The sequence below is a fragment of the Acinonyx jubatus genome, chromosome X (genome assembly GCF_027475565.1).
Source record: "Acinonyx jubatus isolate Ajub_Pintada_27869175 chromosome X, VMU_Ajub_asm_v1.0, whole genome shotgun sequence".
NCBI lineage: Eukaryota > Metazoa > Chordata > Mammalia > Carnivora > Felidae > Acinonyx > Acinonyx jubatus.
The window spans coordinates 89,483,524-89,510,415 of NC_069389.1; the positions used below are offsets into that span (position 1 = coordinate 89,483,524).

Below are 26,892 nucleotides of genomic sequence, written 5' to 3' on the forward strand. Positions count from 1 at the left end.
CCTGAATTAATGGCCGTTGGTGGGGGTGGGGGGAGCGGTAGACAAATTCTGTCCTTGGGAGACACCAAGTTCTTCTACACCGTCCATCAACCTTGAGCACAGATGGGATGGAGGTCAACCCTAAAAATACATCAGCCCTAGGTGACAGCAGAGCTATATTCTTTCATGTCTAATTCATCCCAGATGGAGAGGAAGCATTTGATGAGCAGTCTTTGAAACAGGCAGAGAAACTTATATCATGTTCCGAATGACTATAGGGGCAAAAGGCCACTGTGGATTTCCTGGTTGATAAAAATGAACTCTAATAGAAGTTTCAATAAGGAGCCAGCAGAAACATCCTTGTCATCATCATTGTGAATCCATGTTTATTGAGGGTACAACAAATGCTATAGTCTCTGCTCAGAACATTGGATGGACCACAATTTCTGAACTTTTAAGGGACTAGAGAATTCGTGACACTATTTTGATGCCAGTCACCCAGGCAAAACACAAAATGAAATGTTATGAATATTGTAAAGCATAATAAGGAAGGGGCCTTAGACCATATGCAAACATACTTGATTCGTGTTTTCCCCACTGGGAGTCACCCGCCCCGTAAGCTTCCCCGCAACTGGAAAGGAAGAGAGGAAGGAGAAAATAGGAAGAGTCAAGGTATAGTCCTGAGAAGGTGACAAAAATTTGAGCAGTGGCACTCCATAGATGTTCGGAGATAGCAATAAGTCCCAGGGGGAGGGCCGTATGCGTGGAGTGGTGGGAACCAGCCCTGTCTGTCTCCTAGTCCTTCCCTGCACACAGGTTCTTACACAGCCTTTAAGTGATAGAGAGGAGCTGTAGGACTCTGAAGAGCTGCTGGATTGTGAAGTTACTTTTCAGGTGAGGATCTTCTCCTTATTTTGCATAAAGGAGCACTTTGGGACTTGAGGGCTAGTGGGTACTCACCAGCTAGGTAAACATTTGAGAGAATCATAGTTCTTGACGAATTCTGTAAATAGCCGCTGACCCGCTGGCTTAAACAAAAGAGAAAATGAATGACTGGTAAGTTAAAAAGCATGCAAACACTAGGCTATACTCCTAGCAGGTGGGTAGCAAGTGGCCTTGTCTTAGTGTCTCTCTTTTTTTTTTAAGTTTTTGGACGTTTATCATTTATTCCTTTTTTGAGAAACAGTACGAGTGGGGAGAGGACAGAGAGAGAGAGGGAGACACAGAATCCGAAGCAGGCTCCAGGCTCTGAGCTGTCAGCACAGAGCCTGACGCGGGGCTCGAACTCATGAACTGCGGGATCATGACCTGAGCTGAAGTCGGACGCCTCACCGACTGAGCCACCCAGGCGCCCCTTAGTGTCTCTTTTCAAGGCTCCCTTCCCTTCTCTTTCCCACCCTTTCCAATCTTCTGCCAAAACTCAAGGTTTGAGGCAGTGGTCAAGCTCCATGGCATAAGAATTGGTGTTCCTCATGATGCTCTCCGCCAACATGACAGGCTTGGGGTTTCTTCCAGCAAAACAAGAGAGCCAGGTGCAGATCAACATGGCTGCAGCTGCTGCACCTCCAGCACAGTAATAGGCCCAGCCAAGCCGACAGGTACCTGTAGAAATAGGGACAGAGATATAAAGGTTGGGTTGTCTTCTCATACATTCTCTTTGGGGTGTTAGGGTTAATGTGATAATACGAAATAGCAAATACAACTTGGCTTCCTGTTTCCTCCATTTCCTCTTGGGCTTATGGCTGGTATTTGCTTTAGAAAGAAGTTACAGAATTTTATTCTGTTACAGTAGGAACCTGGGGGTGGTGTGGGTGGTAATGGTGGTGGTGATGCTAATGAGAATGATGACAAGAGCCACTTAATCACGTGTCAAGAACTATGCTAAACTCCTTGGACATATATCTCATTGACCATTACAGTAACTATATGAGATAGACACTCTTATTGTCCCCGTTTTATATTAGATGAGGTAACTGAGGCACAGGTTCAGTTAATTGTGAAAAATCACACAGATGAACAGCGATAGAGTCAGGGTATAAACACTGGCTAATCTTGACTCTAAAGCTCCGCGTTTTTCACCACACTGATGTGCATAGACTATTTCCAAAGAATCATATTCTGCATCATCAGGAGATTTGACAGGCAAAACATCAATAAAAATCCCGTGCTGTTTACGACATGTCTTTGTCTTAACCTACCCTTGCATCATTGAGGGAAGAAACATGCGTTGGAATCAAGGCCAAGCTTGTGAGGCAGCAGTTTAAGTTTGAAGGGTAATAGGAGAGGTCACCTGTTCAAAAACATCCACTCTACCACCTGCCATCCTATCAGAAGTAGATACTGTCCTTTGAAGTATTTGTGCTTTCTCTGAGAATTTTCCCTCAGAAAATGTCAGTGCCCAAAGAAAAGAGAGCGATTAATTTATAAGGGAACAGACTAACAACTAATTACTAAAAATCAAGTGCCTAAGCAAACAAGACTCCAGCAATTGGAATGGATGCCAGTGATAGGAAACTGCAGAGGGATCCTGAGAAAAGACATAGGTAGTGACCTTCACCTACCTCACAGTCTTGCAGAAAGCTAGGTCTAACTACAGTCAGTTGGAGATGTCAAGACTGATCTTCATGACAATTTACTTTTTAATAACCAATTTCTTCTGTTCACCTGGTGCCCAGTGAATGTTAATTTTACTTCTTCTAATTGACTAGTTGGCATGTCATATAAAGAGTCTAAGATGGTCCCAAGTTAGGCTGCTTTGCTCCTCTATTCGGGACAGCCTTATATATCCCGAAATTCTCACCTCAGAAATAGTGTTCCTTCTACCACCAAATTATCACTCATGCTGTCTCTCCTGCCAGAAACAGCTTCTTTCCTCTTATTCACCAACTCATATCTACCTTGGAACTCTATCCAGGACTTCCAAGAAACTTTCCTAGATTAACCCCAGTCGGCTCAAGTCACCTCAACAAGTATCCTACCAGGAGTTTGTCCCTACATCCCTTACATGGGTGTACCTGTTGGTCAAAATTTTGGGAGGAAAATTTGCATATCAAATATTTTTCATCTACCCTTTACCCCCTTCTAGATTGGCTCAACAGTGCAGATGCATTAGCTTCTTTCTTGATAATAGCTCCCATATTGTGTCAACAGTGGGTGCTCAGTGTGCATGATTTAGCCTGACAATACTCCAAAGGTGGGTACACTTACATTTTTTAACCCTCAACATCCAAGCTTATGACTTAATTTTTTTATTAAAGTTACAAAACCGGCCATAGTATTGTTCTGTTTGTTTCTGGAATGTGCTACGATCCTTGTCACCATAAGGCCTATGCATAGTCTACTCCCTAAAATGCTTACTGCATGTAGGCATGTGCACATATACTTCTCACCACTCTTTTTGCCTAGTGAATTTTCAATCATTCTTCAAATCTCAGCCCAATCATTGATTCCTTAGTGAAGCCCTCCCTGACCTCCCTAAGTCAAATTCCTTCATCAGAGGCCCTCATGAGTACTGTGTATATTGCCTTCTATACTTGAATGAATGCATGGATCCCTTATCCCTTCCCATGGCAAATGTCAAACTTCAGTTCTTCAGCAGAGATACTGCTTTACCATAGATGGAGGCAGTCATATAACTCCCTGAAGTCACATGGCCCCACTGAAAATTATAGCGAAAGCCAGACTACAGTAGATAATGGAAACAATGCAATCCTTAGATAGATGGAGTGAATTTGAAAGAGAACCATTCTTAGGGAAAATAATCTAGCTATCTACAGACTGGCCTCAACATGAACAATGATGGGTGGGACTCTGGGAAGAGTAAACTGAAGAATACCACATTGAGGCAAGCAAACAATAAATTTGTTCCTTAACCACCTTGTCACGCCTCCCCTTAGACATACATACATACTTCCTCTCTTACTAAAAGTAGGAGGTTTTATATAATGCTTTGGGTTTCACAAGGTGAAAACTGTAGAGACGGGCAAACCTTCAACTTCTGCCATCCCTAGGAAGAAGGCTGCAGGTTTTATTGTGCCCAGTTCACAGACAGGAATCGTGAGGCTCAGTTGATAGCCTTAGGAACTCTGTCCAAAACAGAGAGGTAGAGGCAAGGATCCAGACCAAGTTTCTCTACTCTCAATCTGGTACTCTGTCTGCTACTGTTGTTTTTTTTTTTTTTTTTTTTTTCATCTTCTCAAAAGCCATTTTCCTCTTATAGGACCCTTGACCTACAAGCCCTAAAGAGGGGTCCCTAAATTAATTTGTAATAGATCCACCTGAGCTTCCCCTGTGACCCCTCTAACCGAAATCTCCTGTGCTCACATGGTAGAGTAGACAGGCGCCAGCTCTGAGGTGGACTAACTGTCAGGCAACTTCCTCCTCTCTGGAATGCTCCCAATCTAGTCCAGACAAGGCATCCGAAGTCTCATTCTGTTTCTTCAGTTGCTTGTCAGCTCATCCTCCCATTAGAGTAGCGGGGACATTTTTATTAGATATATGCACCCAGGGACCAGGGAAAGACTTGTTTCTGTAAATGAAAGGAATAGATGCATAGCATGCCATTACCTCTAAGCTCTAGGCAGGAAGAAAGTTGACAGAGCGGGCAACTCCGGAGTGAAGACCTGGCTAGAAGGACTTCAATAAACCTTATTGAAGTCAGTCAGAACCGGGTACCACCGGGCGAGGATTCAGCACCAAAGCGCTCCCATTGCCACACCAAATGCACTCAGAGTGTCCATTCAGAGTCAGAGTCATGGAGTCACAGCATCACAGAGGCGCAGACACTCCTATTAGGTAACTGAACAGCGCCTAAGCTACAGGCTGCGGCCACACAGGGAGCCAAGGAGAAATAGAGGAAATACACCTTCTATCCAAACCTCTCCCCACAACCCTCCTTGTTATCTGCTTGAGGAAATAAAGAGGTTACATCACTAGCATTGCAAAGGGGAGGCAGGGGAAGCAAACCTTTAAAGAAGCACAGCTTCAGGTTGAGAGCTGATGTCAATATTCACCTACTCCACAGAAACCTTGGACACTGGTCTGATGCCCTATGGAGGAACTTGTGCTTTCTATGAAAGGGTGCAAAATAGGGAGCAGTGACGATGAGCTACCGCCTTTTTCCTCCAATCGCCTTTTAGTGAAGTCCCATGAACCATCACCAATCCTTAAATCCTACTCCTTGAAGCACTGTTGATTCTTCTATTCATCTGACAAATACATATTAAGTTCCTACTATGTGCCATACATTTTGAATACACCATCTCATTTGACTCTCACAACAGCCATGATTATTTTCCTTAACAGCTGAGAAAATAGAGTCTCAGAAAGATAAATTACTTTACCAACTTACAAGTGTTCAGATGTGAGTGCCAGCACGGAACGTCCATGGTCATCTATTTCCATGCCAGAAGAATGGAGCCAAGGATACAAGTTACTATAATCCAAAGTATAATGCCTTCAACTAATCACTTCAACTTTCTGGATCTCAATTTCCTTTTTTTTTTTTTTTTTTATGTGAAGGGAATTTTTGCTGGAGAGATTTTAAAAATCCCCTTCCAAATCAGAATGTCCATTCTACTCTGAATGTAATCAATGTTTTAAGAGACATGCAAGAAATTCTACAGGAAAACCTAGGGAAAAAAGAATTATTTCTATCTGGGAGAATTCAGGCTCAGGAAATGTTTGTGTGTGTATGGTGTGTGTGTGTGTGTGTGTGTGTGTGTGTGTTACTTAAATTTTAGTTAGTTAATAATACAGTGCAATATTGGTTTCAGGAGTAGAATTCAAAATTCAGTGATTCATCACTTACAAATGACACCCAGTGCTCATCGCAACAAGTGCTCAGGTAATGCTTTATAAAGAACATAGCATTGCAACTTGACTTCAGTAGCGGGAAGTGGGCATTCTAGGAAGTGGGAATGGTTGGTGTGAGCAAAGTACGTAAGAGAGAAGGTTGACCACACGCTCCAGAAACAGTACTCTATTCAGAATTGCTTCGGGAAAGAAGATGTAGTTGGCAAATAATAAGCTGAATCGAGACCAGGAGGAACCATGGAATGTGGCATCTTTCCCACAAGCAATGGGGAGCAATGGAAATTTTCTGACCAGAGGATGGCAGGATAGAAAACAGTGTCTCAGCTTTGGCACTATTGATATTTTGGGCCAAACAAATCTTTGTTGTACGGGGGTGAAGTGGGGTGGGGTGGGGAGGGTTGTCTTGTGTATTGTTGCACCCTGGCCTCTACCGACTAGATGTCTGCAACTTATCCCTCCCCCCTGAGTGGTGGAAACCAAAAATATCCACAAACATTGTCAAACATCCTTGGGAGTGGGGGTGTGGTGGATTGCTTTCCGTTAAGAACGACTGAGTTAGAGGTATAGTTTGGGAAGATTAACCTAAAATCTCTGTATAAAAGAGACTGGAGGCAGTTGTACACTGTAGGAAGAGACCGGTTAACCAGAGGACAGGGATGCTGGTACACATCCAACAATACATAAAGCAGCCTCCCACAACAAAAAATGATCTGGCCAAAAATGCCAATATTTTTGATGTTAAGCAACCCTTATCTAGGCAAAACAGCAGATATTTACACTTTGAATGACCTCCCAAATGAATCTTGATGACCGAACAATTAGCCCAACAGAAGGGAAGCTTTTCCCTTAAGAACATCTGTGCATGGTTCCCTATTGACCTGGGGAGCTGGCTGGAACTGCAGCATGGTCAGCTTTGAGTATTCTAGTATGCTAGCTCAAGGAAGCTGGGGAAGGCCAAGGAGAGAGATCTCACAAGGTATTTGGGAGGAATACCCTGGGAGTCAGGAGACTGGAGTCTTTGAAGGAACCTCCTAACCCCACTGGAATTCAGCTATCTCACTCCTAAAATGGGAGAAAGCAATTAAGTACCTGTCTAAAGACAGAGCAATAAAGACCAGATGAGTTCGTGAGGTCTTTTTCAGAAGTAGCCAGGATCACTGCTTTCTCACCTCTCAGATTGCACCAATTCTGAGCCTCCATGCTACAATTGTTCAGGGACCTGTGTGCTCAGAAAATAATGCGGTAAGCTGGCATCACACTGGGGGATTGTGTCTACACACGTGCATATGTATCTGTGAAAAGAAAGATTAGGTGGCAGGAGAGAGGGAGAAAAGAGGTCCTAACTGCAAATGTGCTGCATGCAAAGTTTCTAGAGGGGCCCTGAGATAAGCCTGTTCCTTTCTGTGCTCTTCTGTACAATTTCTAACACTCTATCTGTGAGTCATTCTATTCCAATGTTGAATTTGCTATGACAAGATCCCTCATAAAAGTTATTAAATCATCACTCAGCAGTGGGCCTGACATTTAAATCAAGACACGTTGCTTTTATTCCAAGTTGCAAATCAAATTGGTTTGGAGTTTGACACTATTTTCTTTGATTCAGCATTAAGTTATATTATTACATCTCTGCTGTTTAGAGAACAAACTGTCACTGGCTGCTACTTAAACTGACTGCCCTCCATAGAACCCCAGTCCTATGTACTTAAGGGACATGGTGTCTGGCCAATTACAAATGGGTCATTATGAACTACTGGGAGGTGTTAGCCACACGCTGATGCTTTTGGTAGGGCCTAGCATTGGTGTGGGCGTCAGGATTGGGAATCAGAGTAGGAAAGAGTAACAGAGAGGCTCTCTCTGCAGCTAACAGGCTCAGAATGCCAGCTTAGAAGCCAAGGATGCTAGAGAACTAATCCGAAGAAAAGAGTCCTGCTTGGAGAAAGAGGGAAAAGGCATAAAAGACAGTGAACCCACTTTGGAAGACAGTTTGACAATTTCTTGTAAAACTAAAGATACTTATACCATATGATTAAGAAATCATGCTCCTTTGTATTTACCCAAAGAAGTTTAAAACTTATGTCCACACAAAAACCTGCACAAGGATTTTTATAGCAACTTTATTCATAATTGCCCATTCTTGGAAGCAAGAAGTCCTTCAGTAGGTGAATGGATAGAGTAACTGCGGTCCATCCAGACAATGGAATATGATTCAACACTAAAAAGAAGTGAGCTACCAAGCTATGAAAAACATGGAGTAAACTTAAATATATATTACTAAGTGAAAGGTCAATCTGAAAAGGCTACTTACTCTAGTATTCCAACTATGGAGATGGTAAAATGATCAAAGGTTGCCATGAGTTGGTAGGCTTGGGGAGGGATGAATAGGCAGGTCATGGAGTGTTGGTAGAGCAGTGAAAATACTCGGTTTGATAGTATAATGGTGGATACACATCTATATACATTTGTGCAAATGCATAGAATGTATACCACCAAGAGTGAACCATAATGTAAACTATGGACTTCAGGTGACTATGGTGTGTCTATGTAGGCTTATCAGTTGTAATAAGTATACCACTCTGGGTGGGGGGGGGGTGTTGATAATGGTAGAGGCTATGCATGCATGGGGGAATATAGGAAAATCTTTGCACATTCCCTTCAATTTTGCTGTGAATCTTAAACTGCTTTATCGAAGTCTTCATTTAAAAAGAGTGAGCTAAGTCTGTCTTTTGGGTTTCTCAAGCCTTCTCTTTTACAAAATCATCTGATGGAAGTCTTGGCCCCTGAAAGTTTGGAGGAAGTGACAGGGAAGCAAGAATATAGCAAGTACCTAATGACCACTGACACTTCCAACACTGATGAAGGGCTAGACGAAATGAAATGGAACTTTCAGATATATGAAGTTTTGATTTGATGCAAGTGTTGCCAAAAGCTTAGTTCTGGGAGCTAACACTCCAGAAAAAGGCATGCTTATGACCCAGGATCAGAGGTAAGGTGCCCCAGATATGTGGTGAGGAAGGGACTAATGGAAGGGATAAGATCTATGAAGTAGCTTGGAGCTTTGGGGTAGGGCAAGAAGGTATAGAGCTGTTTACCAATGTAAGCAGCTTAGGGGTATGGACGGGGGACTATAGTCCTATACAAAGATGACATCCAAATTCTAGGAACTCATGAAGTCAGGATTCAGGGAGGGGGTTCAGGTAGAATGCAATGAGAACAATAGTGACATCTTTTTTATCATCAAATCTACTCCCATAATCAGGGAGAGACTGATCACTTGAGAGACACTGCTTGAGCCTTATAGGCAAAATGATGGAGGAAGTGACCCCAAGGTAGAGGGGGACCTGCAATGGGAACAAGCATATTGCCCTCAACCTCACCACCCAGAGCAGAAAGACAGAGCAGATATGCAGGATGTCTGTCTAGGAGCCACCTGTGGGGCCATCGCAGCCTTCATAGCAAACCAGGCTGCCTGCACTGGCCCTGAGAACAATCACCTCAGCTACAGAGAGATATTTAAGATTCCGTTGGCATTCTGGGGCGCCTGGGTGGCTCAGTCGGTTACACGTCTGACTTCAGTTCAGGTCATGATCTCACGGTTCATGAGTTCAGAGCCCCACATCGGGCCCTGTGCTGATAGCTCAGAGCCTAGAGCCTGCTTCGGATTCCGTGTCTCCCTCTGTCTCTGCCCCTCCCCCAGTCGTGCTCTGTCTCTGTCTCTCAAAATATGCACAAATGTTAAAAAAATTAAAAAAAAAGAGATTCCTTTGGAAGTCTGTGGAGGGAAAGGGAAAGAATTAGAGAGAGATTAAAGAAAGGAAAGAGTCTAAAGGAGAGTCAATGGGATAGATAGGTAGAAGAGGAAGAAAAGAAAGATGGGGGGAGTTTAGAAAACATTAGTATAAAATTAGAACACTAGAGAACATAGGGACCGAGTGGAGAGGTTGAGCTCTTCAACAGACCTCTTCCTAATAAAAGTGGAGTTTTCCCCAAAGCATACCCAGCTCAGGAAAATCAGCTGCTCCTCCCTTCACCCACCATCTCAACTTATGAAACGAGGGCTGCAACCCACCTGGTTGGGTTCATGGTTGGGGGTGGGGAGGGCTAGGGTTGCTATTTGCTTATTCAACATATTTTTTGCCATAGGAACTTGCATTTTGTGTTAAGCAGGCAGCAAGGGTTTGGAAGAAGTTGGTGGTCCCATCTGTTCAGAGAGACACTGCTAACTATAGGGTCTCCATAGGTAGCAGCATAAAAATATTTTCAATGCAGCCAAGCTAGATGAGGAGAGAACTTTCTCTGCTAGGTTCAGCATAGATGAATAATTGTAAAATATAAAGCAAATCCAATGAATTCAAGGGCAATTGCCAAACACCCTATCCCCCAACACCCTACCACAGCCCCCAGTAAAAAGATAGCCAAAGCCATGAGGACAGCTTTCTTCTTACTCTCCAGGCTGGGCATAACTATCAACCAGACTCTAGATTGGAGGCCAAGAACCTACTAAAGATTCCAGAAGTCTATCAGGCTCTCTTGCCAGAGACAAAGGCAAAAAAAAAATCCTTTGAAAAAACTTCAGTAGTTCAGGAAAACATGTTTTTGTTAGTAGTCACTATTTCTAACCACTTCCAGAAAGTCAGGGTAGCACTCAGTAAAGACTCAAATCCTCATGGTGACAGAGATGCCCTGATATGGTTGATTTTCTTTCCCTTATAGTTCTGCCAAAAAAAAAAAAAAAAAAAAGAGTCCTTCCATTGAAATCTTCCACAGCACCCTTAAACATCTGCTTCTGACCCATCCACATATGTTGCCAACCAGTCTTTCCTATTTATATTATTTCCTGCATAGCTATCTCAAGTTTTAGCTAATCTGCTCATCTTTTTCTTCATTAGGGGATAAATGAGAGGAATCATGTCTTAGGCCAACTTAAATTGTGCTTCTGGATCTTTCTTAAGATTGACCCCCACCCACCCCTGAAGAAACCTTCGTGTCACTCTGTTATTCTTTATATAGACCATCAAACGACACTTGAAGCAGCTTTTCAGAAGAGCTTTGGGAATTGCCGTAGACTGAATGTTTGTGAACCCCCAAATTTATATGTTAAATCTTAATGCCCAACGTGATGGTATTTGGAGGTGGAGCCTTTGGGAATTGACTAGGTCATGAGGGTGGAGCTTTAATAAATGGGATTAGTGCCCTTATGAAAGAGACCCCCCAATGAGCTCCCATGCCCCCTCCTGCCATGTGAGGACACAGCGAGAAGATTGCCACATGTGAAGCAGAAAGAAAGAATTCACCAGACACTAAATCTGCTGGCACCGTGATCTTGGACTTCTTAGCCTCCAGAACTGTGAGAAAAACATTTCTGTTGTTTATAAGCCACCTAGTTTTTGGCATCTCTCACAGCAGTCCAAATGGACTAAGACAGGTACTTTCCCCCCAAAGAGACTGGTCAAAAACCAGCCAACCAAGTGTTTGTACCTGTTCGATTCAGCATGAGCTCTCTAAGAAATTGGCCTCTCTCATCTAGCATCTGCTCAATAGATTTCTCATTGTATCCACTTGAACTTTTTCAGCTCATAGTCACTGTGGTGAGCTCTTTAAATATGTTGTTCTCACATAGGTAAGATCAACAAACTAGATTGAGGGAAAGGGAGCCAGAGAGAGAAGTGGAACAAGTGAAGAGAATATTAGTGTGACGAGTGCTATTATATAGATGAAACAAAGATATAGATGTAGGGCATCAAATCCAGCTCAAAGAGGGCAAGGAGTTTTCAAGAAAAAGTAGGAAGTTAACTAGCTGAGGAAGGGGGAGAAGGGTGTTCCTAACAATGGACACAGCACATGCAAGGTTGCAAAGGTTTGAAAGAACATGGTATTTTGAGGGTGGCCGTGCAAGAGGAAGATCTTGAGTGTTAATGGACGTGATGGCCAAGGCCCATATAGGCCATTCTTAAGGAGTCTTTATCCTGTAGACAATGGGGACCATTGCTAAAGAATGGGAGTGACATCAGATTTGCATTTTTCAAAATCACTTTGGCCACAGGAGGTGAGACTGATCAAGGGAGTAGTGTGAGAAATATGGAGAGAGAGTCAAGAGTTGTTTTCTGTAATATAGATGGCAACTTACACTAAAAGAAGATAGATTCTAAAGTTCTCATGAGCCTTAGCAGTATTTATCCCTTTTGATGATTCATGTCATTATGGTTTGTAATTGATATTATTATGGTTGTATTTGTTAGATGTCTATATATGTATATATATAGACATAATAGATGCATGTTTATATAATATATATATAAAATGGCTATATGGATGATATATATATAGATATATGTCATATATCATATATTATATATATATAACATCTCCTCAAAGCTTCTTGAAGACTATATTCTTGAATTCTTAAAATTATGTACAGTGTCTCATTCAGTATTTTATGTACAGTAAGTGTCCATAATATGCTCATTGAGTGACTGTTACATACTTTTTTTTTTCTCATTGGACTAAATGGCTTTATTGGGGAAATCCAGGATCACAACAGACTTAAGAGTTGCAACTGGGTCCCTTCTTCCTGCCAAAGGTGGGCACAGCATTGACAAATGGCTGGTTGTACTGCAACCAGTACAACCATATGACTTGGCCTTTCTTCTTCCATTTATCCTGTTTGGCCACCTTGGGAGTCCGCCCTCTTATGTTCCTGGCACAGGCCAGGGAACCACGGACTTTTCTTCCAAGCATGGGGCCAGCTGCTTCCAGGGTGATCAGAGCCTCAACTCCACACTGACCAGGAATGGCCTCATCCTCTAGGTGAGTGCCTGCCAGGAGGAACACTTGGCCTTCTTGAGTGATCCCCTCCCGTGAGACTGAACCACGGCCACCGCAGCCTCTACTGCAAAGATAGAGTCAAGAAAGAGGAAGGAGCAAGGGTGCACACGTGCTCACCACCTACTATGTGCCATGTCACTGCTCTTCTGGCAAGCTGACATACCTCACGACTCAGGAGCAAGTGCACCCTCATTCCAGCCATTGATTTAGCCCCATACCTGTGAGGCCAGCTTTGAGCATTCAGCTATTTCCATCCATGCTCCATTGGCCAATAGACATAGGACCCTGAAGGCTCTCATCGGGCCCGGAACCTCTAGGTAACAACCAATGCCACAAATATGTTAAATAATGTGTGGCAATACCACCCAATATGTGTATAGAGCTTTACAATTTACGAGGCGCTTTTTCTATCCATTATTTCATTTAATCCTCTTTTATTTGTTGTATTCATTCATCAAGCCCCAGCTAGAGGCAGGAGTGTTGTTATAGAGAAAGCCATTCAGTAGACAGGTAAGTATTTGACCAAGAGTGACACTTAGCCAGAGGGTAGAGACTGGGCCAGGACCATATGTGCTCGGAAGTCAAGTGGTGCACGAACAAGATCCTGGATGAGAATTACAGAGAACGGTGTCTGCAGCCATGACCTGTCATTTACAAACTGAACCAGTAGGCAAGTGATTTAACACTTCGGAGTTTCAGCCCTCCTGTGAGTAAAATGGAAGTGACACCACCCACCTCACAGAGCAGCTGTGAAGGTCAAATGATATGACACATATAAAGCACTCAGCACAACACCTAGAATGATCAACGCATCTTGGCTCCTTTTTCTTCCCGCTAAACACTTTTCAACTAGTCTATTCCTTCCCACAAATGTCTGGAGAGAGCTTTAAAATACAGATTTCTAGGGGCGCCTGGGTGGCGCAGTCGGTTAAGCGTCCGACTTCAGCCAGGTCACGATCTCGCGGTCCGTGAGTTCGAGCCCCGCGTCGGGCTCTGGGCTGATGGCTCGGAGCCTGGAGCCTGTTTCCGATTCTGTGTCTCCCTCTCTCTCTGCCCCTCCCCCGTGCATGCTCTGTCTCTCTCTGTCCCAAAAATAAATAAATGTTGAAAAAAAAATTAAAAAAAAAATACAGATTTCTAGGCCCGGCTCCAGATATATAGAATTATTATCTCTGGGAAGAGGGCCCAGATGATTGCAACACACAGTCCAGTGGGGATCCACCTGAATGAGACCATATCATTAGCTCAAACTGGTCTAGCTTTCAGATGAAAAGTCCGACTTTTACTGAGAACCTACAGCGCTCGATGCAATGCTAGGGGCTTTCTCTTGCAAGGTGTATTTGTGTGCAATTTCTCCCAAAATTCACCCGGGTGGGGGGGGGGGGGGCTTGGTGAAGACGGTTTGAAAAAGTCACACAACACAGCAGAAAGACATATATTTCCACCCCTGTAACTCTAACCTTGCCAGAGAACTGCCCCGTTTTCCTTCTGGTTCCTACCTTTGAAATCTGTTTCACTTATCAAATAACCTGGGTCAGTCTAAGCCATAAGAATAACAATACTAATAATGGCAGTCATTGTTCACATTTATTGAGTTCGGGCCCTATACGAAATTTTAGGTACATCAGTTCATTTCATCTCTGCGAGAGCCCTGTGAAAATGGGCGTTACGGTACTAACACCCCTATTTACAAATGGTTTCTGTTTCTAAACAAAGGCTTACAATACTGTATCATTCCCCAGTAGCCAGGGAAAGACACAGACTAAAACTGAGGGGGACAAAAAACTATGATATTGAGGTTTGTAGAAGGATATTTGAATGGAGGAAACGGAAGCAAGGAAATTAAACGTGAATCATATTCTTTGACCTGAGGACCAGAGGCTGAACGAAGAAGCAGAGAACAGAATGAATTCGCCTGACTTTACTGCCATCTCGTGGTGGTCTGATGTACAGACAAGCAGTTCACAAGTCTGCCTTCACTGTTTCAGTCAATGAGCCCGCTAGACCCTCTGCGAAGCGCTAAGTGGGGAAATAAGGCCAAGTAAATTGAGAACCTGCCCTCTGGGGTCTTTTTAGAGTCTTGTCTCCCTCTGGAGTCGTCAAGCTGGAAGTCACCTTAGGGATCGATTCTTCCCGGGGTAAGCACACTTTTCTCATGCTGGCTATTTCAGGAAAGGCAGAAATGTTTATAAGCACCGTCATTTTTTTTTTCCTATTCAAACTGAAAATAGCTTAGCATCCCATGGGGTGTATAGAATCTCATTAAAGTTCTTCACTATTTTTAAGAGATGACGGTCAGTGAGAAACCTGGCACTGGAGTTTAGTCACTAAAATGATACGTTCTGGGGGGAGGAATCTAACAGTAGATAAGCTTTCTCATCTTCGACGCCCGACGCCTGTAGGGCATTGTTTTCATAAAGTACATTTATGTGCACTTTGTCATTTCATGGCCAAAACAATCCCTGAAAGTAGATAAAAAATCATCCTCACTTTAGTCATGGGGAGCTAGGGTTAAAGAAGTGAAATACAGGGGCGCCTGGGTGGCTCAGTTAAGCATCCAGCTTCGGCTCAGGTCATGATCTCACGGTTCGTGGGTTTGAGCCCTGTGTCCGGCTGTGTGCTGACAGCTTAGAGCCTGGAGCCTGCCTCGGATTCTGTGTCTCCCTCTCTCTCTGTCCCCCCTACCCCCCGGCTCTCTCTATCTCTCTCTCTGTGTCTCTCAAAAGCAAATAAACATTAAAACAATTTTTTAAAATGATGACAAAGAAAGAAGTGAAATGTATATGAGGAATCTAAAAAAGCCAAAGTCGGGGCGCCTGGGTGGCTCGGTCGGTTAAGCGTCCGACTTCGGCTCAGGTCATGATCTCATGGTCTGTGAGTTCAAGCCCCGCGTCGGGCTCTGTGCTGACAGCTCAGAGCCTGGAGCCTGTTTCAGATTCTGTGTCTCCCTCTCTCTCTGCCCTTCCCCTGTTCATGCTCTGTCTCTCTGTCTCAAAAATAAATAAACGTTGAAAAAAAAATTAAAAACAAACAAATAAAAAAGCCAAAGTCATCCAAAGCAGAGAGTAAAATGGGGCTGGGGGTGGGGAGATAGGACAGATGTCGTTTAAGGGTACAAATTTGCAACAAGGAGTAAATAAACCCTAGGGGTCTAATGCACAGTATAGTGAATATAAACAATAATAATGTATTATAATCATCAAACTTGCTAAGAGACTAGACCTTAATTATTCCAGCCACTAAAAAGAAATAATTATGAAATATGATAGGGGTGCTAATTATCACTACAATGGCAGTCATTTTACAGTTTATTAAATGTATCATATTAACCAGTTGTACACCTTAAATTTATACAATGTTATAGGCCAAATATATTTCAATAAAAAAACACAAAAAATAAGGAGCTGAGATGACTCAGCTATGGTTCCATAGTAAGATGACAACAGAGCCACCTTACAATCGGTTCATTCCACTCAGTGCAACATTTAGAGAGTGCCAAGCATGATCCAGGCACCAGGGATATACGGCTGAATGAAGTTGCTCCCTGACTCACCCGTTTCCTCCTGTCTGTTCCAGCTTAGCCCAGCTCTTCTGGATGGAGACTCCTCTTTCTGTGAGTTAGGAGGGCAACTGGAAAACCTTAAGCAACACCTGAGCCAGGAGTTTTCCAGAAGGACAGGCTGCCCAGGGCATTCTAGCCGATGCTGCCCCATAGACGAGTTGCTTTTCTCAATCCCCTGGGCCAATCCCTGGCCCTCACTCCCCTGGGGGAGTGATAATAAAAGGCTCCTCTCCTCTAGGAAGGCTGCCTTAAGTAGACTGGTTTATCCTTCTGGTTTTTTTAAGAACACAATAGATAAACATGAAATTGGATCAAAGGCTTCACCACTAACGTAGGTGGGTCACGGCAGAGGTCTAGGTAGGTATCTGGGGCCTCTGGTTGCTCCTCAGTCTAATTCAATGCTCTCTCTATAAAAACAGAGAAACTGAGGCTCAGGGTGGGGGCGTAACGTGCTGGAGCAAATTTAGGAAAATCAAAACACAGCTGTCCTGATACCCAGGCCAGGACTGTTTCTACCACACTCTGCTGCCCCTCTGTGGACATGAGAATGTATTAAGCTGCCTCATTGTGCTGCGGTGAGCACAAGAAAACAGACTGTCCATAAAGAAGGAAACTGATAAAGAGGAAAGGTAACAGGAAATGCCTGGAAACTGAACCCATAAAGTCTAAACCCCGAGTCGCCGTAAAAGGCTTTGAACTGGCAAGAATGAGAGGAAATGATGAGAGAACAAAGGAAATGGGCCTCAGAGAGAGGAAACACGGGGAGCACACATGAGGCCTTTGGGTAGCCTCTGTTGCAGGCCTTTGTCAAGTTGAATGGGTCTCTCCCTCCCTCCCAGAAGTCAAGCCTGGGGCGTCCTCCCTAAAGAGGCTCTGGAGAACTGTGCCGACTACCTACAAACACGAGTTACATTTAGTGCAGCCTGTTGTGTGAGATGCTTTGTATGTGTGTATCACTTCACTTAATCTTGTCAATATCCTTATGGAGAAAAATATTTTTATTGATCCCCATTAATGGAGACACAGTGAGGTTAACCAGCATGCCCCCAAATTCACAACTAGGAAGCGGCAAGGCTCAAATTTGAATGCAGGTCTTTCTACTATTAACCTGTTGTGTTTTAAAAAAAATTTCTTTTTAAACTTTATTTTTGAGAGAGAGAGAGAGCGCGAGCACGTGTGAGCAGTAGAGAGAGGGAGACACAGAAGCCGAAGCAGGCTCCAGGCTCTGAGCTGTCAGCACAGAGCCCGACGTGGGGCTCGAACCTATGAGCCATGAGATCATAGGTTCTTCACTGAGCTGAAGTCGGACGCTTAACCGACTGAACCACCCAGGCGCTCAACAACTGCACTGTGTGTTTTGCCTGTGTGAGCTCATTTAATCCTCACAACAACCCCACCAGGTAGCAATAAGCTCCCGAATGCTGAAAACCTGGCCCCAGGTCACAGAGCTCAGGATGTAGCTGTGCTAAAGCCCACTCTTACCACTAGTCAATCTTCCCTTGGGTTCCTCCCTGACTCACGCTGTTGTTGATGCCAATTAGAGACTCGGTGAAGGACAAATAGGTGGTAGAGTTAAATGCATCAACTTAACGTTGGACTGAGGATTCACTTGTGTGGGATCAAGTTGTTGAAATCTCTATTTGATGGCCAGAGTTTAATTAAGAACCATCCAAACACCTTTCTCAGCTTAAATCTCTCATTTAGTTAATCAAATTAAAGTGTGGGAAAGTTTGCCCTTAACAGGCTGTTGCTGGGAGCCTTTGTCTGACTTTCCCCTTCGTACTGAATGAGTGATTCATTCAACAAACAGGTATTGATTGGATTGCTATTGGGCAGCACGGGTAGTAGGCCTGAGAGTCAGGAAGCTAGTCCCAGGTCTCTAGTTGTGGGGCTTTGAGAAACTCACCTGCCCCCATTGGGTCTCACTAGATATAAATAAACCCGCTGATTGATCTGTAAGGTCCCTCCCACTGTAGGTTCAGTGCAAGCTCCTGATCAGTGTTTGTTTTGTTTTCCTGTATTAAATATTTGATTGTTAACTTCTTATTTATTTTTATTGAGCTATAATTGACGTATGACATTATATTCATTTCAGATGTACAAATGATTCAATATTTGTAAATGTTATGAAATTAACATCACGTAAGTCTACTTAACATCCATCACTATACATGATTACAATATTTTTCTTGTGATAACTTATAAAATCTACTCTCTTAGCAACTTTCAAATATACGATAAGTATTACTAACTATAGTCACCATGCTGTACATTACGGCCCCCAAGACTTACTTATTTTATAATTGGGAATTTGAACCTTTTGACCCCCTTCACCTATTTCACCTACCTCCTACCGTCTGCCTCTGGCAATAACCAATCATTTCACTATATCCATGAGTTTGGTTTGTTGGTTAGTTGTTGGATTGGTTGGTTTTATAGATCATACAGTATTTACCTTTCACTGTCTTATTTCACAAAGCATAATGCCCTCGAGTTTAATCCATGTTGTTGCAAATGTCAAGATTTCCTTTTTTATGCTTGAATAATATTCCACTGTATACATATCCCATATTTTCTTTATCCATTCATCCATCAATGGATATGTAGTTTGCTTCCATATTTTGGTTATTGTAAATAATGCTGCAATGAACAGGGGAGTGCCTATATCTTTTTGAGATAGTGTTTTCATTTCCTTCAGATAAATATCAAGAAATGAAACTCCTGATTCATATGGTAGTTCTATTTTTTTAATTTTTTGAGGAATTTCCACAGTTTTCCACAGTCGCTGCACCAATTTACACACCCACCAACAATGCACGAGGGTTCCCTTTTTTCCACATCCTCACCAACACTTGTTTTTTTTTTGTCTTTTTGATAATAGCCACTGTAACAAGTGTGAGGTGATATCTCATTGTGATTTGGATCTGCATTTCATGATAATTAGGGGTGTTGAGAACTTTTTCATGTACCTGTTGGCCATCTGTATGCCTTCTTTGAAAAAAAAATGTCTATTCAGATCCTCTGCCCATTTTTTAAATTGGATTGTTTGAGGTTTTTCTGCTATTGAGTTGTATGTGTTCTTTATATAGTTTGGACATTAACCCCTTATCATCAGATATATGATTTGCATATACTTTCTCCCATTTGATAGGTTGCCTTTGCATTTTGTCGATGGTTTCCTTTGCTGTGCAGAAGCTTCTTAGTTTAATATAGACCCACTAGTTTATTTTTGCTTTTGTTGCCTTTGCTTTTTGTGTCAAATCCAAAAAAAAAAACATCGGCAAGACTGATGTCAAGGAGCTTACTTCCTATGTTTTCTTCTAGGAGTTTTTTGGTTTCAGGTCTTATGTCTAAGTCTTTAATCCATTTTGAGTTAATTTTTGTGTACAGTATAAGATAGTGGTCCAGCTTCATTCTTTTGCATATAGTGGTTCAGTTTTCTGAATACCATTTGTTAAAGACACTTCCCTTTTCTCATTGTATACTCTTGGTTCCTTTGTTGCAAATTAATTTGTGTGGGTTTATTTCTGAGCTCTCTAGTCTGTTCCGTTAATCTATACGTCTGTTCTTATGTCAATACCATACTGTTTTGACTAGTATAGATTTGTAATATAGTTTGAAATCAGGGAACATGATCCCTCCAACTTTGTTCTCCTTTCTCAAGACTCTCTTGGCTATTTGGGGGGGGGTTATCTTGTGATTTTATGATAAGAAAAGATAGGATTCAGCAGTCAGAGAGTGAAAGGTTAGGACCTGAGGTCCCTGGGTGGGGAAAAACACATATTTTGGAACAATGCTGGGAGTGTCTGAACACAGCAAAGCCCCTCAGGCGTAAGGTTCCTCTTAAGAATGTAACAGACACCACCTACTCCCCCTCAGGTTCCCTTCAGGAATTTGACAAAAGACCTAATTAAAAATAAGTAGTAGAGCATAAAACACATGACCCACAAGGAATGGTATGGCCATAGACCACCCCTCATGCAATGGAGTCGAGCCAATCAGGAATGTTCAACCCAGCACTCAGAGTTATCCAGCCAATAAGGGTAGAACATGAGAAGGAACGAGGGGGAAGGGAAGAGGGGTGGTGACCAGAACCTTATAAAATAAGGACCCTCCCCTATAGTCCTTGGGCATTCACTTTCAAATGTCCCCTCTCTGTAAGGAGAGCTTTCCTACTATTCTTCCTTTCTGATCTTATATGCTAATAAAATTCTGCCTGCTGCTCATTTTGTGTCCACATCTTCGTTCTTGGAAGTGGCAAGACAATGAACCCTGGGTATTGAGGTAAAAAAAATCCTACAACAGTTTCATACATGTTAATTTCCTCTTTGAAGGGAGAAAAAGAAGAAAAGGAGTCAATCACTTACACTGCTCAACTGATGACCCTGGTGGGTGAGAGCCAGATAAGGTATGTTCCAGGGGGTTAGAGCAGGCACTGAGGGAGGATTGGGACAGCAGGGGACCTGGAAGATAGGTTTGGAGACATGAGAGAAGATCCTAGAAATAAAGGAGGCAATGGAAGGGAGGTGGTCATGTAATGGAATCAATGTGAGTTAGCTCCTTGGTGAGTCAGAAACTGGACCAGGTTGAGTTGTCTCACAAAGTAAACTTTATTTGCAGCAAATAAGGAGATCACGAAGGAATAGCTTCCAAAGCCATGACTCCCCCTTTTATTTAGGTTTAGGATAAATATTTAGATAGGGAAGCCTTGTCATTGTATGTAGAGGCAGGCATAAGGTCACACATGCACCTTAAGGAAACATGCCCATACGTACACTGTGTGTTATGTAATGAGGCTGAGGGTCCACCTTGGGTGGAGATTTTAGTATTATAATAAAGGTAGTCATGAGTCATTCTAGAGGTCACTCCAAGGTCCATCTGTGCAGGTGCGGGTCAGGGGTTAAGTTAAAATTAGTCTGGATGGTCTGGGCTGGCTGGAGGTCTTGTCAGGACAGTCACTTGCTCCAGGGGCAGTTTCACTTTCCCTTTGCCTAAATTCATAGATAAGCTGGAAAAAAAGAGCTTAAGAAAAAATGTGGGACAAGGGTCGGTGAGCACAAGCTGGAGGACAGTAAAGGTCAGGTCTTGGGGGTCTAACTGGTGATAACCAAACTTTTGGGGTGAAAGAGTTTGGGAATTCCTTATACAACCGTGTTTTTGTCTTAGGAGCTGTGTCTTCTCCAAACCCTCTGATGTTTTATTTTCCCTTCCCTGCTCTACTCAATCTCTTCCTTTCAAGAAGAGAGACCAAGGGGCGCCTGGGTGGCTCAGTCGGTTGAGCGGCCGACTTCGGCTCAGGTCACCATCTCGCGGTCCGTGAGTTCGAGCCCCGCGTCGGGCTCTGTGCTGACAGCTCAGAGCCCGGAACCCGTTTCCGATTCTGTGTCTCCCTCTCTCTCTGCCCCTCCCCTGTTCATGCTCTGTCTCTCTCCGTCTCAAAAATAAATAAACATTAAAAAAATTAAAAAAAAAAAAAAGAAGAGAGACCAAGATGGGTAGTACCTAAAGAGTAGATATGCTAGAAGACCAGAGAGAGGCCCTAGGTAGACTGTATGTGATCTTAGAACATATGAAACAAAAAGTTTTGTATATCTTTCTTCTATGATCAAGTTTAGCAAGACAACTTAGGTGTCTGTATTAATGCAAGTCAAATCGAGAGGCACTTTAAAATCTCCCACACATATCCATTCCACTTACAACCTCTTCCAGAATCCTGTCAGGTGCCGCTGCTGCCTGATGTATTTGTACCCTGACTACACTAAAAGATCGACAGGGGACTCAGACTGAGGGTGGAAGTGAGAGAGACAAGATGTAAAACTAGGTACTTTCCATGATGTTTCAGACATTTGTTTCTGGAAACAATAGAGCTAAAGCAGACCTTAAGGAAAAATTCTCAAATGACTCAAGACACACCCTCACCAGTGGAGAGGGGAAAAGTCATTGCGCGCACATAGGAAGGTGAATCTGGAGATAAGCTCCATTCACAGTTGTGCCTTTAACTTGCTGTATGACCTTACACAAATCACTTTACCTATTCCTACCTCAGGCTTTCCTCATTATAAAATGGGCATATTACCATCCGTTGTCCATGCACTTTTGAAAATCAGATTAGATAATGTTCATGAGAACATGTTGCAAATGTGATCTATTGATAGACCTTACCTTGCATTTAAGTGCTGTTGGTAACACAGTGGTTTTATAAGCTAGCTTGAAAACTGCTCTGTCCCATTAGAAGTATTCAGCTTCTCAAAATTCTCAGTGGGGCTCAGTTGGGTGTCCACTGTCTGTATAGGCCATTGGGTATGAAGGAATTCCCTAGTAGTTTTGTGGATCTAAGAGGATTTTGAAAACCACATGGGGCGCCTGGGTGGCTCAGTCGGTTAAGCGTCCGACTTCAGCTCAGGTCACGATCTTGCGGTCCGTGAGTTCGAGCCCCGCGTCGGGCTCTGGGCTGATGGCTCAGAGTCTGGAGCCTGCTTCCAATTCCGTGTCTCCCTCTCTCTCTGCCCCTCCCCCGTTCATGCTCTGTCTCTCTCTGTCTCAAAAATAAATAAACATTAAAAAAAATTAAAAAAAGAAAACCACAGTGAAGCTGAAATATGTGAAACCCACTGAAATGAAGTCTCTGTACAAGGGTCTTCTTGTACCTTCACATTCTCAAGGACCTTGCTTTTCTGCATCAATCTGTCTCCACTACAGGATGGTTATCATCATTACTCAAGTATTTGGCCATCTTAGAAAAAGCCTCTCTTAATCCTATATCCTCCTCTCCTCCAGCTACTGCTCAGTTTCTCTGCTTTCCCTCATAGCAAAACTTTTTGAAAGAATTGTTTACACATGCTGCTTTCATTGTCCTCATCTCACAACTACTCCAATATCTGTAATTGCAAAACTTCTCTAGGTCAACTTTGGCTGGCTGATGCCAATGGTCACTTCTCTGTCCTCATCTAGCAACTTGAATCAGTATTACACACAATTGACTACACCCCCTTCTTTGATGGATTCTCTTTCTCTTGGTTTTTGTGACCCTGCATTCTTTTTTTGTTTTTAAGATTTTATTTTTAGGGGCACCTGGGTGGCTCAGTTGGTTAAGCATCCGACTCTTGATTTCAGTTCAGGTCATGATCTCACGGTCATGAGATCACACCCCAAGTTGGGCTCTGCACTTGGTGTGGAGCCAGCTTAAGATTCTCTTTCCTTCTCCCTCTGCTCCTCCCCCACTTGCACACATGCACTCTCTTTCTCTATTAAAACAATAAAAAAATAAAATAAAATAAAATAAAATAAAATAAAATAAAATAAAGATTTTATTTTTAAGTACTCTCAAACACCCAACATGGGACTTGAACTTACAACCCCAAGATCAAGAGTCACATGCTCTACCAACTGAGCCAGCCAGGCGCCTCCCTATTTTTCTTTATATGTCTCTCTAGCTATTCTTTCTGGGTCTCCTTAGTAGGCTCTTCCTTCTCTACAGAGGAGCATAGAGGTTAAAAACATAGACCCTCAAGCCCTGCTTTCCAATATGGTAGCCACTAGTCACACTGTGGCTATTGCATTTAAATTAATAAAATTAAAGAAATAAAATTAATAAAATTAAATAAAATAATAAGATTAAATATTTATTAGGTTAAATTAAAAATTGAGTCCCACCAACCTACTCTTTCAATTGCTCAACAATAACATACGGCTAAAGGCTAAACACATTGGACAGAAAGACACAGAACATTTCCACCATTGCAGGAACTTCCTTTGGATGGTGCTAGCTAGAACCAGACCTCTAGAATTCGAATCCCAGCTCTGCCAGTTTATCAGCTGAGTGACCCTGAGCAAGTTACTTAATCTCAAAGAAAAAAATCCCTGCCTTCACAGAGTTTATGCTACCCCTACAATGGAAAAATATGGCATGCTGGAAATGTAGAAAGGAGATCTATGAACATTGATAGCTCTCTAAAAGATTTTGGTAAGTAAAAAAATGCAAGGTGCAGAATGATACAGTTAGCTACTAGATATCTAATATGACCTTGGATGAACAAAATAAAGATGGTTTTTTAATATTTTTATATTTTATATTATATATATATTTTATATATTTATTTATATTTATATTTAAATATATATATTTATATATAATATATATTATAAATATATATAAAATATATATAATATATTATATATATTTATTTATATAATATATATTTTATATATTATATATATATTTTTATATTCATATTTTTATATTTATTAAAATTCTGGAGAGATATAAAAAATTTAGTGGTCCCTTTGGGGAATGGAGTCAGGGTTAGGAAAAAGACTTTGGCTTTGCATTTTATATGTTTATGTACTGTTTAATCACATGCATAAATTGCTTTTGATTAAAAATCAAAATCTTAAATTTATATGTATATGATTTGGAATTTTTCTTATTATCCATTGCTGTATAACAAACTGTCCCCAGAGAGTCGCCTGGATGACTCAGTCAGTTAAGCATCCAACTTCGGCTCAGGTCATGATCTCACAGTCCATCAGGTCAAGCCCCTGGTTGGGCTCTGTGCTGACAGATCAGAGCCTGGAGACTGCTTTGGATTCTCTGAGAGTGCCTCTTTCTCTTTCTGTCCCACCCCCGCTCGTACTCTGTCTCTCTCAAAAATAAATAAACATTAAAAAAACAAAAATAAAAAACTACCTCTAGAACATAGTAGATTAAAACAACATCCATTTGGGGGTGCCTGGGTGGCTCAGTCGTTTAAGCATCCAACTCCTGGTTTTGGCTCAGGTCATGATCTCACGGTTCATGAGATCAAGCCTTGCATCAGGTCTCAGCGTGCAGCCTGCTTGGGATTCTTTCTCTCCCCCTCCCTCTGCGCTGCCCCCCACCTCAAAAATAAATAAATAAACTTTAAAAATCCATTTTATTATATCTCATGAATCTATAGGTAATAATTCGGTCAGAGCTCAGCTGAGCAATTTTTCTACTGCAACTGGCTTTAACTAGAGTCATTCAGTGGTATTCAGATGGCTTGAATGGAGGGCCTAGGACTGCTTTGCACACATGTCTGGTGCTTTGCAGGAATGGCTGGAAGTTTGGACTCAGCTGGGCCTCTCTCTGTTTCCAAGTATCTGTGGGACTTTCCATTTGGTCACTCCCGCAGAGTGGTCAAAGTTTTTATATGATGGCTTAGAGATCCCAGAAACCAACATGGAAACTGAACGTTCTTTAGAGGCTAGGCCTAGAATAAGCTTTATGTCACTTATGCCATACTCTATTGGTTAAAGCAGTTATAGGCCAGCCCAGATTTATAACATAAGCAGTAGAGACAGACCTAGCCTCTCTATGGGAAGGGCATCAAAGAATTTGTGCTCATCTTTAATCCAACACATACCCCAAGAGTGCTGCCTTAATACAAGTTATATCTTTGATAATTCAGGTTAGGACTAAAAATTGTAACAGTGAATGGTTCAGGATAACTGGAATGGAAACCCAGGGAAAGAGGAGCTGAAAACACGAGTGTGACCTCTTCATACTGGAAGATGAAGGAGGCTATCCAGAGTCTCAAAGTAGAATTCTATTTTACTCATTCTCACAATCGCCTTGGCAGACTAACAATGCCTGCTTCCACTGTCCTCCTCATTCCCTTCATCTCTCTCAAGCAAGTCAAGGTAAGAAGCTTTGTTCCTCGGGTAGGGCTCATGTCTTTCTTGACTCTGTGAAGCTTCCTTTCCGAAATACAGAGTGCGTAAAATAGAGCCTACAGCAGAATCAAACTAATGCCACCAATCGATAGTCTCCCCTCCAGCACATTCTGCTCTGCTATCTTTTAAAGAAGGCCCCTATCTACTTCAAGTCAAATGTTGTGCTAGGTACTTTAATATATATTTTATTATGTCATTGTGACAACGTTGGAATAGGTATTATTTTTATCCCCCATTTTACAGAGAAGGAAAGTGAGACACAGACACTTAAGTGACTGTACCCCCATACAAATACATAGGGGGCAGAGCCTGGATAGCAACTGAGATCTTTGACTCCAAAGCTTATGATCTTTCAGTATACCAGGCTGCCTTTCAAGAAAAAAGAAACGAAAGTCTGTACACTGGATACTGAGTGTACTTTTCTTGTATTTCATTCATCTATCCACACAGTATTTAAGGTATGCCGAAGGGGCTTCCCCACTACCAGAATGTCCAGAGTATTAATGCACTTTTATTTTTTTTTAATGTTTATTTCCTTTTTGAGAGAGAGACAGAGACAGAGTGTGAGAGGGGGGAGTGGCAGAGAGAGAGAGGGAGACACAGAATCTGAGGCAGGCTCCAGGCTCTGAGCTGTCAGCACAGAGCCCGACGCGGGGCTCGAACCCATGAGCCGTGAGATCATGACCTGAGCCGAAGTCGGATGCTCAACCGACTGAGCCACCAAGGCACCCCAGAATCTCCAGAGTCTTAAACAAAAGTCTAAGGGGAAAAGCTGTACTTCTAGCATTGGCTTTTCCAAACCTTGGTATCCACAAGCTCAGTATTCCCAACATATCATAAAATATATTTTTTTTAAATTCTACTACATGTTTTGCTGCTGCTCCTGGCACCTCTGTATTACAAGGGAACAGCTGATAATACAGCTGGCACCGTCATGTATGTTTTGGCAGCTGACCAGAAAAGGGTCAAGAGTGGCACATATGGTCTCTCCTTGTCAGCATTAACCAGTTTTTTTTTCAACC

At 42.4% G+C, this 26,892-nt stretch overlaps 1 protein-coding gene across 1 annotated transcript in view; it reads right to left on the reverse strand.

Moving 5' to 3' along the window:
- Positions 1–358: 358 nt before the first annotated feature.
- Positions 359–26,892, reverse strand: part of LHFPL1 (LHFPL tetraspan subfamily member 1) — a 41,094-nt gene continuing 14,560 nt past the window's right edge. The window contains exon 3 of the mRNA XM_015067438.3: positions 359–1,581. Coding sequence (XP_014922924.3) covers positions 1,400–1,581 — 182 coding nt within the window. The 3' untranslated portion in view covers positions 359–1,399. The remainder of the gene's footprint in view (positions 1,582–26,892) is intronic.